This window comes from Chelonia mydas, chromosome 4, assembly GCF_015237465.2.
Source record: "Chelonia mydas isolate rCheMyd1 chromosome 4, rCheMyd1.pri.v2, whole genome shotgun sequence".
Classification (NCBI taxonomy): Eukaryota; Metazoa; Chordata; order Testudines; family Cheloniidae; genus Chelonia; species Chelonia mydas.
Genome location: NC_057852.1, coordinates 102,947,853 through 102,961,142, shown reverse-complemented (window position 1 = coordinate 102,961,142; position 13,290 = coordinate 102,947,853). Strand labels below are relative to the sequence as shown.

Here is a 13,290-nt window from a genome sequence, read left to right as displayed (position 1 = left end):
CAGGCTCTTATTGATAGGAAAGGAGCTTTTAAAGTCATCTAGTCCATCTCCTTGCTGGGAAATATTATAGTCTCCATTTTATTGTCTTAGTTTTGACCCCAGTGTTTTTATTTTCATTGTTCCATGCTAAATAATTCTTGTCCTTCCTTGGTATTCACATCCTTTAAATATTGGTATACGGTTATACTGTGTCCCTTTAGCCATCATCTAGCCTAGTTATATATGTTTAGTTCTTTTCAACCCTTGCTATAAATCATTCCTTCTGAAATAATTTTTGGTGCTCTTGCCTGCACTCCCTCTACAGACATTTGTCTATGTCTTTGTGCTAGTGAGAGTCATAAGTGAATGCACTGTTCCTGATTGCAAATTCATCAGTCAGATAAAGAAGGACTAGTCTCACCTTGCTCTGTGACATGTTACCTTTGTGTATCCACCCCCACATCACACTGACCATTGCAAATTCATACCTAATTTGCTCCCCATTGTTACCCCAGGTGTTTTATGGCATTATTTCTTTCCAGATATTTTCTTTCTATTGAATATCTTTCTTTGATTTTTTTCCCCTCGGATGTATTAGTGTGCATTTTTTCAAGCTGAATCTTATTTTGCTATTTCCTGCCCATATGTCTAATCTTTCTAAGGCCCTAAGTCCCTCCTGTCCTCATTGGCCCTCTCAGCACCTCTCAATTTAATATAATTTGTGATTGCTATTAATATGCAGTCTTCTGCTTTGTTCAGATCTTATACAAAGATATTAAGAACTGACCTAACACTAGTTCTTGCAGCACTCCACTAGACACTTCACTTTAACTCAAAACTGGACAGGTAACAATATCCTCTTTGTACAATGGCTCCACATTTGGATAAGGAGGAGATATAGAGAGGTGCCTGTATCATGTTCCTGTCATTTTGGAAATTTTCAAAAAAGGTCGCTTACTGGTTTATTAAAGAAAGACTCATTATTGGAACTACTAAACCTAGATCAAATGTCAGCTCAGGAAACATCATTAAAGGTCATTTGTGCTGATAATTTTTTCGTAAATTCCAGACTGTACCTTGTAGTTGTTTTAAATCAGGGATGAAGAATATTCTAAATCCAAGCAGAGATTTGTTATAATACATGCTAAAAATCCTTGTTTATAAATAAGTTTTCTATGTACTTTTTCTGGAAGTCAGTGGATAATTCCATACAACTGTGCCAATGCCAGATATTTAGAAATCAGCAAATTAACCTCATCATACCATCTACCGCTCAGTAACTGATTACTTGTGGTGAAGAGCAGTACTGTCCAATCTATTTCACTCTATTCTTTTTGAACACTGTCTAACACGTGACCATGGGTACAGTTCAAATTCAAACAGCCACATTAATCAGAGAATGTTGAGATGACGCCTTCTTTCAATTGTTGGGTTAGTGATGGTCAGTTGTTAGGTTAATGCTGAGTGGTGTTGGTGGCCTGTGCTATAATGGAGGTCAGACTAGATGATCTCATTATCCCATCTAGCCTTAAACTGACTCTTGATTAAATAGAATAATTCATGTAAACACTTTGTACAGGATTATGGCCAAATCCTATAAACTCTTACTCATTCAAACAGGTCCTGTGCCAGGACACCATTGTGCCAGGTACTCTATTTCTCTTATTCCTAATTTACATACTAACCCAACAACTGAAATGAGACCCAAGTGTTACAACCCACAGGAGATTAGGCTATTATGTGCCACAGGCAGAGACTAGAAGGGACCAAGGTGCACCAAATGCCCAAGGCCCCTACAATGGAAGGGAAATTATAATGTGAAAGAGACCCAGATAATCATGGCAAGTGAGCTGCACTCACATGCTCTAGAGGAAGGTGATCATCCCACAAGGTCACTGCCAAGCCTACCTGGGGGGAAATTCCTTCCTGACCCCATATATAGTGATCTGCTAAAATTCAGTAAGAAGGTAAAAACTGGATGGCAGACAGTATAGTGAGTCATTGTTAAGCAGAAGGCTGTGGACATTATCATTCTATGAATATTCTAGTAAGGCCAGATGTGGAATCCAAGTAGCTGAATGGCCATTTTTAAATCTTTTGTCAAATAAGAAAATACAAGAATGATTATATCAAGTCCGTCAGTATTACAAGTTTCAATACTGGAAAATGTAGCAATGAGGTTGCATACCACAGGGTTTTGTTGATCTGAATTCAAGCTGAAGATCTGATAGTGGCAGACCCAAACATTCATAAATCATGCCATGATTCTTCTGTCAGACTTTGAAACCTTATACAATTTACATATGAATGGCAATAAATAAAGATGTGATATAGCATTTCAGCAGCTGATCGATGAGGTCACACCACACATCTTTGCAACAAAGTCTTTTTTATACAAAATACATGGTAGCAAGCTAGGGTATGCTATTTCTATCACATAGGAATGCACAACTCTTTTATATCACAATGATTCGTTTTCATCTTCAGCATTAGCCAACCAAACCTATAGCAGTGCATTTTTGCTCAGAGATGGGGTAACATTAGCATCTTAGAGGAAGTGATGCCAGCCCAATAAGTATAGCAGGTTAAACAGCTAACATAGAACAAAGAATATAGTTTCATTAATCTATTGAAAATTATGCAAAGGAGTTTCCTCTACATCATTCCACAAAAGTGGGATTCCTTAGATTATAATCCATTTTCTACTGAAGTACTTCGTTCCAGAGTATACATTAAACTTGCTATGTTTGCAAAACATAGCACTGGCAGAAAACAGTTAATCCTACTTTCAGAAGTAGGATAAAGTCAAAAGAATTGACACTCCAATTTCTAAAAAGCAGATTTTCTATGGAATGGAATGTTAAAGGTTTTACCTGATATAATACAGGGATCAGCATATAACAATGACATCAAACTTTTCCAAAAGGTAAATATCAAAGCAGTTTTACTTCTGCAGTTTCCACAGTATGCATCCGATGAAGTGAGCTGTAGCTCACGAAAGCTCATGCTCAAATAAATTGGTTAGTCTCTAAGGTGCCACAAGCACTCTTTTTTTTTTTAAATAACACTGAAGATCCTGTATAGGAAAGAGAACATGAGATTTGTCCATGAGGAGGGTTTTTTTAGGGTAATTGGCTCATGTAGGTAAGTCTTTGAAAAATACCAATGTTACCTTCATTATCAGATCTGTAAAGGACATTGCATAACAATCAGCACTGGCAACACCACATTATTTCCCTTTCCCCAAAGCCTACACAGCTGATTGGTATTTTGCCAGCCACTGAAAATGCTTCATTCCTGCAGGGAAGAAGCAGGATTCTGCAAAGTGACTGGAACACATTCTGGTCTCCTGCTGTTAAGGGCTCCGTCAAGAGTCTTAAGACATGGGTAATTCAGAACAAGCATTAGTGAGACACTTACCAGAGTCATTTCTGTGGCGTAGTAGACTGTGGGTTAGGGGGTTACTAGCCAGTGTTTGACTATTATTGATTTACATGACTAGGGCCAAGTAAGCATATGTGGCACTTAGAACAATGTGGAAATAGCAGGTGAGAGTTTATAGGGACTGAATAAAGTTTTGATCTAAAGTTCCCTCAAATTATTTATTACAGTATTTTTAAAATTATTATTCATACTTAAACACACACAATATTTCTCAGTCCTAATGAAACCAGGAAAAGGATTCCATATTCACATGGATGTAATGTCTGTTGCATATGTATATTAAAGACTAGATTTATAAAGGTATTTAGATGCCTATAGATATGGATAGGTTACTAACTGCTTTTGAAAAGTGCCCTAAGCACATAGCTTACTGCATGCCTTGGAAGTTTTGAAAATTCCCCTAGGTGCCAATCTCTATCTTTAAGAGCCTAAAAACCCTTAAAAATCTGGACCTAAACCCATCAAGAGGGAGAACTTTCCCAGACTCCTTATAAGTCACATTTCCAACTACCCATTTTGTCATAAATAACGCCCCCTCTCACGCACATATTTCCTAATTAGTTGTGCAGGTGAGGCTATGCAACACTGATATCAGCTTGTGATGTTCTAGGGAAATGAAATCAATTGTATCTATAAAAGTGTGCTCTGTTGCTGTGTTAGGCAACTACCCTTCTTGAATCCACACTATGTCATTAATAGACCTGTTTCATGCACCCTAGAGACTAGTATTTGATTCTTAGTTTTACAGTGGAATACCAATAGCTTTGTGTATGTGTGTGTTCGCACTTTCTGCAAGTGCCCAGATGCAGGGATTCCAATAGAAAAGTCTCTTCTATTTAGGAGTAACATCACATGTAAGGAATTCAGGTAACCCTGAGCAAGATTAATGATGTTACGTGTTAAAAGTTTGGTTTTCACTAGACAATAATGTGTGTGTGTGTATTTTTTTTAATACTGATATGAAAGAGAGTTATGGCAAGGTAATATTGAAACACATCTGAAAATATTCATTTTCTTTGATCAGCCAATGATATTTAATTGTTTAACATTCTGAATGTTCTGAACCTGTATTGCCATAACATCTTCTTATATCATGCAAATTGGATTTGGCCATGTCTAGTATTTAATTTAATATTCTTAAGAACTTAATTTCTGAAAAAGAGTCAATGTTACATTTAACGTGTGTGTGTATATATACACACTCAGAGCTAGAACAGGTGTAGCCTTTTTGTTTCTGAAGACTGAAGTTCAAACATGTCTGATTAACGTTGATAAACAATTGAATATATAGCATTTATATCAGCATTTGCATTTTCAAAATGCTATATAAATGTTCGTGTTTTCCCACGTGAAGTGAGTTTGGGTATAAATATTTCTCGGTGGACACATCCCCTCTTCTACCCACCATGCAATTTGACACCAACTCCTGCTAACAACCATGCAGTTTGACATAATTTTGCAGTCTTTGCTCAGGAGAGGTACCAGTATAGACCATGACTTTTGTGTAGATCAGGACAGAGTAATATTAACAGAATTCTATTGGATTTTACAGTGTACTTTCCCTTGATGTAGCCAGTGTTGTCTCATTTTCATGAATATTTAAAATCCCCAAATTAGCTCTAAATATGTAAAAAGAAGTGCCTAAAATATATTTTGGAAAACACTCCTAGTAACCCTTCATATTACCTCTAGAGCAAATTACCAGTGAATTTTAGTTCAAAAGTTAATGCAGCCTAAATTGTGTTCAAACTAGAGATGGTTGAAATGCTTTTTTTATTTTAAAATAGTCTATTCTTTAAACAATATTTTTAATTTCTTTAGAAAATTTCCAGATTTTGAAAATAAATAAATAAGGTGGTGGTTCTTGAAAATTCTTTTTTTGTTTGTTTTGTTTTTCAGTTTTTATTAAAAGAATTTTGGATTTGTTTTTATCTTTTTCATTTCTTTTTAACTTTCTTTTCATAGAAATACTTATTTTCTAACCACTTCCAAGTCATACTATTACCAGTTAATATACAGTAGTTGTTCTTCCTCCCTCCCCAGATATGTAGCAGTGCATATAGTGAAAGACATGACTGAACCCTCAGATGCCTATATTTTGACATAAGCTGCATTTATTTAATTGCTACTAATATTTCTAGCTTTATTCCCAGTTCTTAAGAACAAAAGATTAAAATATCTTAATGCTACAATGCATGGAAGACTTACACATTTAGAGAGGATTTTTGCAGTCTATATACACAATTAGTAGGTCAATAGTTTGTATACTATATGCTTACACTCTTTTATTTATTATTTTGTTGAACGTTATATTTGACAGCTCATAACCTCCAGTAACTGTAGATGATTCTGTTTATAAATATAAATGATCTAATAAAATCAAGTAGTTGTAATCAGTATGCATTCCATGTGGAACTATAACAAAACTGACATTTTGAAATATTTAATTGTGTATTCAAAAGTGCTAGTGGATATGCCATAGCTTGAATAAAATCCTGAAACCAATTAATGTGGTTTCATTTATCAAACATGGTAGAGCTGTTATAAATACTACTAATAACATCATAACAATATATTTCCATTTGTCTGTAGATACAAAATGCTGCAGTGTTACATTATAGCCCTGAAGTACAAAAAATGCTTCTTTAGGCTTGATTCAACAAAAATGTAGCCATTTTCCACGCTCTGGAAGCTGCCAGGAAGCTGCAAAAGCCCCCAAAATACTTATCTTTACATAGTCTACCAAAGAAAATAAACGTACTCTTAAAAGCTGATATTCCTAGTGTATCTTTTTTTCTTCTTGAAACTGACCTTTCATAACATTGAAATGGAGGGTAAAGTCAGGCATTGATGCTAAAGTTCTAAAATATATAAGATGTAGACTTTTCGTAGTGTTTTATTTTTGTTACTAGAAAGCACAAAAAGACAGTGGGCCAAATTCTGCTCTCATTTATAGCAGTTTAAGGGCCCAGTTAAACACTCATCAAAGTCAGTGGAAAGGCTACCATTGACTTCTTTAGGCGGGTCCTAAATCTGGGATAATTCCACTGATCTGAATGCTTTGGCCAAGAACCTCTAGTACATTTTAGAATTTCACATAGTTATATGTTTGCTGCAATATTTTAATTGCTGCATCCTGAAATCATAGACCCTTTTTAGTCACTTAAGGCCTGATTGTGCCTCCCTTACACTGCATAGGTCCTTACTACACAAATAGACTCAGTGATTTCAGGGGAATTATTTGTATTGCAAGATATTGTTCAAATGAGAAAAGGTTTTAGGATCTGTCCCTCTATTACTATGCATTGTAAAGGGGGAATCCAGTTTTATCATTTGCCTCTCGGGACATATGCAATACAAAATGTCCCAACATTTTCAAAGCAGCCTCTAATTTTGATGTTCTCCATTAGTGGAGGCCTCAAATTTTGGCCAGTTTAAGGCTCCCTGGATGTGACTTTCAGAAGTGCTAAACACTCCCACTTCCAGCTGAAGTCAATGGTGACTGAGAGATTTTTTTATTTTTTTATTTAAAAAAAAAAATCAGGCCAAGCTGTCTCAAGCTGGCCAAAAATTTAGGCCCTAAAAATCAAAGGGCTCAAAATGTTGATTTCTAAATGGGTAGGGCTATGATGGTACCATTCTAAAACTCTTAATCATTGCCAATTTACTTTAAATCCATACCATGTGGGAAAAGAACATTTAAAGTAATCCTTTCTGGTGGATGAAAATGGGAAGTCAGATAGAAGCATGTAATAAGACTTGTGAACAAAATATGGATATAAAAAGGTGAGATTATATCAACCACTGTGTATTGTTCAGAACCATACAGCATTCAGACCACTTACAATGACACCATAGATAATAAAAGTATATATTTACTTTCTATAATGTTTCAGCTTCAGGTAATATTCAACACTCAAGTCTGAACTAGATTGAAACTGTGTTCCCAGTGAAAGGGAAACCTAACATTTTCCATATGCACTGTCATATTCCATCCCTTTTCTAATATTCATGTTTCATTAACATTCAGTATTGGATGAACCTAGGCCTGAGTTTAAAAAAATTAACAAAAATAAAATATTTCTAATTTGTTTCAATATTTGCTATCTATTTAATATTTTATGAGCTAGGCCATCTTGTTTTTTTTTTTTAAAAAAAAGCAAATTCAAAGAGGCAGATAATAAACCAAAAATCTTGACGATTTGTTTTAATATTTGATATAGAATTGTCATGAAGGGTTACTTACTTGCTGACATGGGGAGTTGGGAATTTGCAACACTAACAACTAGTGCAGCTTTGATGATTACACTACTAGAATTTAGTGTTGGGAAATCCTACCCTTGTTGCCAGGAGTTTAAGATAACAGATGAGACTGGGAATGGAAGAACTCAGTTTATCCAAAGGCTATCTACTGCAGAGGTAGTGTTAATGCATGCATATCTGTGATACCCATGAACTAATTCAGTCAATTCACAGCCTTTCACGGGAAAACTTTTTTCAGGAAGTTACACTGATACTTTTCTTGAAAAAACAATTGCTGTTGTTGTGTTTTTGTGTTTTTGTTTTTTTAATGATGATTTTACTGGACAGTTTTAGATTTTTTCCTATTTTTTTAAACTTAACCTCTCATACTTCAGATTTGCTAACATACTGTATGACTAGCAAATATATTTTCTAGTAGATAGGAGACAAGATTATTGCAAATAACAATATATATTGTTTTATGAAGTCCTTTTATTAAATGCTTAGAGACATAATGACTCCTATGGAAATCAAGCATGCATCTATTACAAACTTGAACATGGGTGCTGTTTCAGTAAATTTGTTTGAAGTACTGAATCACAAACTTTTGACATCTCACTAAATCAGAATGTTATACTAGTATTTGCCAGCGAATTGAGTGTTTGATAGTCACTAATGAAATATTTACTCCCTTTTCTTCATCCCTGTAGACTTTTTCTTATCATGGTTGAATTTTCACTTTATTAACATGTAGTCCAGAAGAGGTCAATTTATTATTACTGCAGCTATGACTAAGGAATATCTATCACTTATAGCAGTGGCTCTCAACCTTTCCAGACTACTGTACCCCTTTCAGGAGTCTGATTTGTCTTATGTACCCCAAGTTTCACCTCCCTTAAAAACTACTTGCTTACAAAATCAGATATAAAAATAAAGTGTCAGCACACTATTACTGAAAATTTACTTACTTTCTCATTTTCCCATATAATTATAAAACAAATCAATTGGAATACAAATATTGTACAGTACTTATATTTCAGTTTATAGAATATAAAGCAGTATAAACAAGTCATTGTCTGAAATTTTAGTTTTTACTGACTTTGCTAGTGCTTTTTATGTAGCCTGTTGTAAAACATGGCAAATATCTAGGTGAGTTGATGTACCCCCTGGATGACCTCTGTGTAACCCCAGGAGTATCCGTACCCCTGGTTGAGAACCGCTGACTTATAGTATAGTATACCTTCAGCAGTGCATGTCCTTGGTCTGAATTATACAGAAATATTATATGTTTGTAATATGCCTGTAAATGTGAATGCTAACTAAATTTTACAGGTGCTGCTACCAGACTTGCCAACTCTCCTGATTTTATCACGAGTCTCACAGTATTTGGTGTGTGCACCTTTTGTGTTTTTTTTTCTTTTTAGTTGGCTTTTCAGTTCATTGTCAAGATTGTTGGCATTAAATCTGCACATTTTTCCTAAGGAATCCATCTCCTGTTACTTTAAAAGGGGCAGAAGCCATGCTGCCTTTGTCAAGGTGGCGTCCATTTCACTACAGTCTTTACATGTGGAAGTGAGGCTGCCCTGAGTCATCATGCCCACCATGTCCCATTGTTTCCAATGAGACTGAAGCTAGGATGCCTTCAGGAAAATGGCTCTACTGTAAAATAAGAGTGTGGGACAAGAAACTCTGAGGACACAGGGGTATATGGGGAGAGGAGCCTGAGAGGGTTAGGGAAAGTGGAATTTAAACTAAGGTGAGTTCAGAGAAAGAATGGATGATGAGAAGAGAATGTGGAATACAGAAGAAATTGAAGGCTCTGGGAAAAGTGGGATGCAAGAGAGACTGAAGGGGTCCAAAAAAGACTGAGATGGGAGTGGGAGAAGACAATAGCATAGAGGACACTATGAGAGAAATGCTGGAAAAATGTGGGATCAGGTGAACATAAGGGTTGAGCTGGGGACAGGAGACTGTATTGGGTATAGAGAGAGACACGAGGGGCCAGATTCTGCCCTCTGTGGCCCCCTGACATTGCTTCTACATCATATAAGGCCTGTAAAGAGGCAACAGTGACCCACAGCGGAATATCCTCTCCCGCCTCCCCCCCCGCAAGGGAATGTAGGAGCAATGAAGGAAGCCTTATTCGGCCCCTGGCATAGTATGGCAAAATTCTTCACATGCATACTTAAGGTTGAAATTTGAAGTGTCCTTACACAGGTAGAGGCAGGCATTTCACTCTAAGGGCTAAACCCTCCCGGATCTCAAAACCTAACTTTTAAGTGTCTAGAAAATCACAGGAACAACACTATGATGCACAAAGCCTGAATTAAGGTCCTAAACTCCTTATACAATTAATGGGGGGAGATATTGCCTGAGAATGGGATCCACAAAAGCCAGGGGAGCTGCCTATGCTAGCCAATGGGAGACACCAGCCAGAGGGGTGTGTGCTAAGCCCCAAACCTATCTCAGGCTGTGGAGTGGTGTGATCAATTAATGGAAACCCACTACTTGGAGTTAGGTGCCTACCTTGCTCTCCACAAAAGGGCCACAGTGGGGAGGAGGTGGTGGTGTTGCCCATTTTATAACGTTTAGCCCAGCGGTCATAGCACTCACCTGGGATGTTGGAGACCCAGGTTCAACTCCCCCCTCTCTACTAGAGAGAGAGAAGGAAGTTCCCCTGTTCATATCCTAACTCTCAGGAGAGCATGCGTTAATCTCTGAGATATTCTGATGAGAGGCTCCCTCAATCTTCTATTGAAGCTGTTTCACTATGGATTAATAATGCAAGTGAGATAGGAGCAAGGGGGGAACCACATCCTGGATTCCCACCTGCCAGTTGGGTGCCCGAACCACTGGGATACAGAGTCATGAGTTCTCTCTCACACCCAGTGATGGTGCCACTGTAGATTGTCATTGGGCTGGGCTGGGCTGATTCTGTAGTCCAGTGGTTAGGGCACCCATGGGGGGCAGGGGGGTAAGGGGTCTCCATTCTCCCCCTTTGGAGGACAGGGAGGGAGTTGAACCTGGGTCTCCTATATCTGAGGAGAATGCTCTCTAACCCCCAAGAAAAAAGTGACAAGGTGGGCACCACCATCTCCTCCTCCTCCATCTGAATTTTGAATGAGACCCAATCCAGGTAGTGGCCTCTGAGCACACCTACTGGGTCAGGGTCTGTACACAAGGTGGGTGGCCAAATGCCTAAGTTCCCCTAGTTCATGAATTGCTCTGGGGCTTAAGCAGGATATATCCAAATACCTAGAGAAAAGCAGCAGTATGCAAGCCCCAGGGATTTAAATTAAGCATGTCGGAACTATTACAGTAGAAAGTTAGCCACTGAATGAGTTTAGGCACCTACAGGATTTGGTGGTAGCCAGGCAGGAATTTCGTGAATCACAGTATGTTATGCATGGGGACATAGGCACCTGGGTCTGGAGTTTTTCTTTGTGGCTCATACCCTTAGCCAAAAGGAGCATGATCAGTGATAGTTAGCACAGCTTCATAAACGTATTATGCCATAAAAGTATAAGTGCATTCTTCGCCAGTGACTGGTTGGCGGACAAAATCAATGTAGTGATTTTAATTTATCTAGACTTTAGTAACATTTCAGCCAGACCTGCACGGAAACAACCTAGAAATTAGAAAGAAGTTGGCTGTTTAAGAATTCTGCACTGTGAGTACCAAATTAGCTGATGTGCTGTAAGTAAAGAATAATTATAATTTGGCTTTGGATGTGAGTTAACAGGTCAGACTCTTATATTAATAAGTTTCTGATCATTATATCAGATGTTCTGTAATTCAAATAAAGAGTAAAGAAAACAGTGATGGGAAAAATCTGTTTTCCTATAAAGTCTTCAGTTAAAACAGGAAAAAAAAAAAAGGAAATATCTGTTCAGAGAGGGGGAATGGATAGTATATATCTATAGCAGAAGCTTCTTAAATATGATAGACAGCTGTACTAGCCAAGGAATTCTCCTCTAGGGCCCCAGTATCCATTGCTGCAGACTGTTTCCCGAGCTCTAGTAACCAAGCATGAAAGGAAAGAGAAAGATGCTGAGTCTTCTTTTTCAGCGTCTCTCCTCCCCTGGGTAACAACCTTCCTAGATAGAAATGAACTTTCCAGTGTACATGCCAGCCCCTTTTTTTGTACATTTTTGGGGCCCTCCAGAAGGCACAAAAAAGATGAGTGCCATCACTATCTGCAGCTGGCATTAAGAAAGGAAAAGAAATTAAAGTGATTTAAAAACAGCTTGGAACTAAAAACTTTAAACATTCAGCATCATAGCTTCAGAGCAATCTGCTGTGCTTGTATTCTTTGCAGACAAAAGGCTGAATTAAAGCTTTGTTGCTTAAGAAAAGGAATTGGTAACTGTCTCCCAATTCAGCTTTTGAAATAAAATAAAATGTCAAAGCTACCCAAACTTTTTCTGGAGAGCAGTTGAGTGCCAGGGCTGATCTGAAGGAGTAAGACAGCTTCTATTAGGTATTTCATCACTAGAAGAGTTTTAGAAACCAAAATCAAATATGATAACCCTATATCATCCTCTGCCAGGCTGGCAACCAAGATATACAGGTGCCTGGGTTACTTTTAAGTTTTATTTTTGCCTAAACAATTACATTGACATTGAATGTACAGCTGTTCCCTGAAAATGACAGTAAAAAATTCCATTGTGAGCTTGAAAATTTACTGTCAATGATTCCCATATTGAATAGCCTCAGTTTATACTTAGATTTTTTTTTTATTATTATTATTATTATAATAATGGCCTGCCCTAAAAACTTAGTCTGGACTCTTTTGTTCCTGTGCATTATCACCAGTAATAAAGGTTCTACAGGATGAATTATATGCATCCAATGGTTTGAAACTATGTCCTTGCTAACACATGTTCAACATCAGTGAGTGGGGTTACCCAGGTGTAACTGATTGCAATACATAGTTCTGTTGATAATGCTTAAATAAAGCACATAATTCAGCTAATTCTCTTACCTGTGCTTGCCCTGTAGGGCTAATAGGAGTAAATAGTAATGAAACCCTACCTGACAAAAATAAGTTATGTCTTCATTGCAAAGTTAAACTTGGATGATTGGCACCTGGGTTAGCCTAGCCCAGGTATGAGCATTTCCACAGGAAAGTCATAGTCATGTTACCCCGTCCTTACTCTTTTTGCATTTGCCTGTGTGGGCGGGGCGGGGAACATCCCATGGTTCTTTGAGCTGACACACCTGAGGATTCTTTCCCAGTGAATTGTCAATTGCATGGGAAGTTGTCTGTCCTCCAGGGAGAATTGTGAAAAGGTCATTAGAGGACTGCCAGCAGTATTTCCTTGAATTCTGTCTGCAAAGTGGGTACGTTCCAGCCCAAGTGAGGGCAGCACCCAAACTCTAGATGAATAAACCAGCCTGGATTTAAAGCATCTTCAAACCTGGGCAAGGGGTTTTTCTTTGGAGGGGTGGGTGGGAATAGAGCTAAAACCTGGGCAAGTACCCAGGTTAACTCTGCAGGAAGACATACCTAAAGTGAATTAGACACTATGGGTATGTGTACACTGTATTTAAAACCTGTGGCTGGCTTGTGCCAGCTGATTCAGGCTAAGGGGCTGTTTAATTCCCATGTAGACATTTTGGGCT

The 13,290-nt window shown here is 37.7% G+C and overlaps 1 protein-coding gene across 9 annotated transcripts in view; it reads left to right on the top strand.

Moving 5' to 3' along the window:
- PCDH7 (protocadherin 7) overlaps positions 1-13,290 on the top strand; it is a 386,108-nt gene that overhangs the window by 212,315 nt on the left and 160,503 nt on the right. For 2 of the 9 annotated variants that reach the window (XM_043544549.1, XM_043544547.1), the window contains one exon: positions 8,998-9,054. The exons of the other annotated variants lie outside the window; for them this stretch is intronic. In XM_043544549.1, the coding sequence (XP_043400484.1) occupies positions 8,998-9,054 (57 nt within the window). The remainder of the gene's footprint in view (positions 1-8,997; positions 9,055-13,290) is intronic. 9 annotated transcript variants of the gene reach the window in all.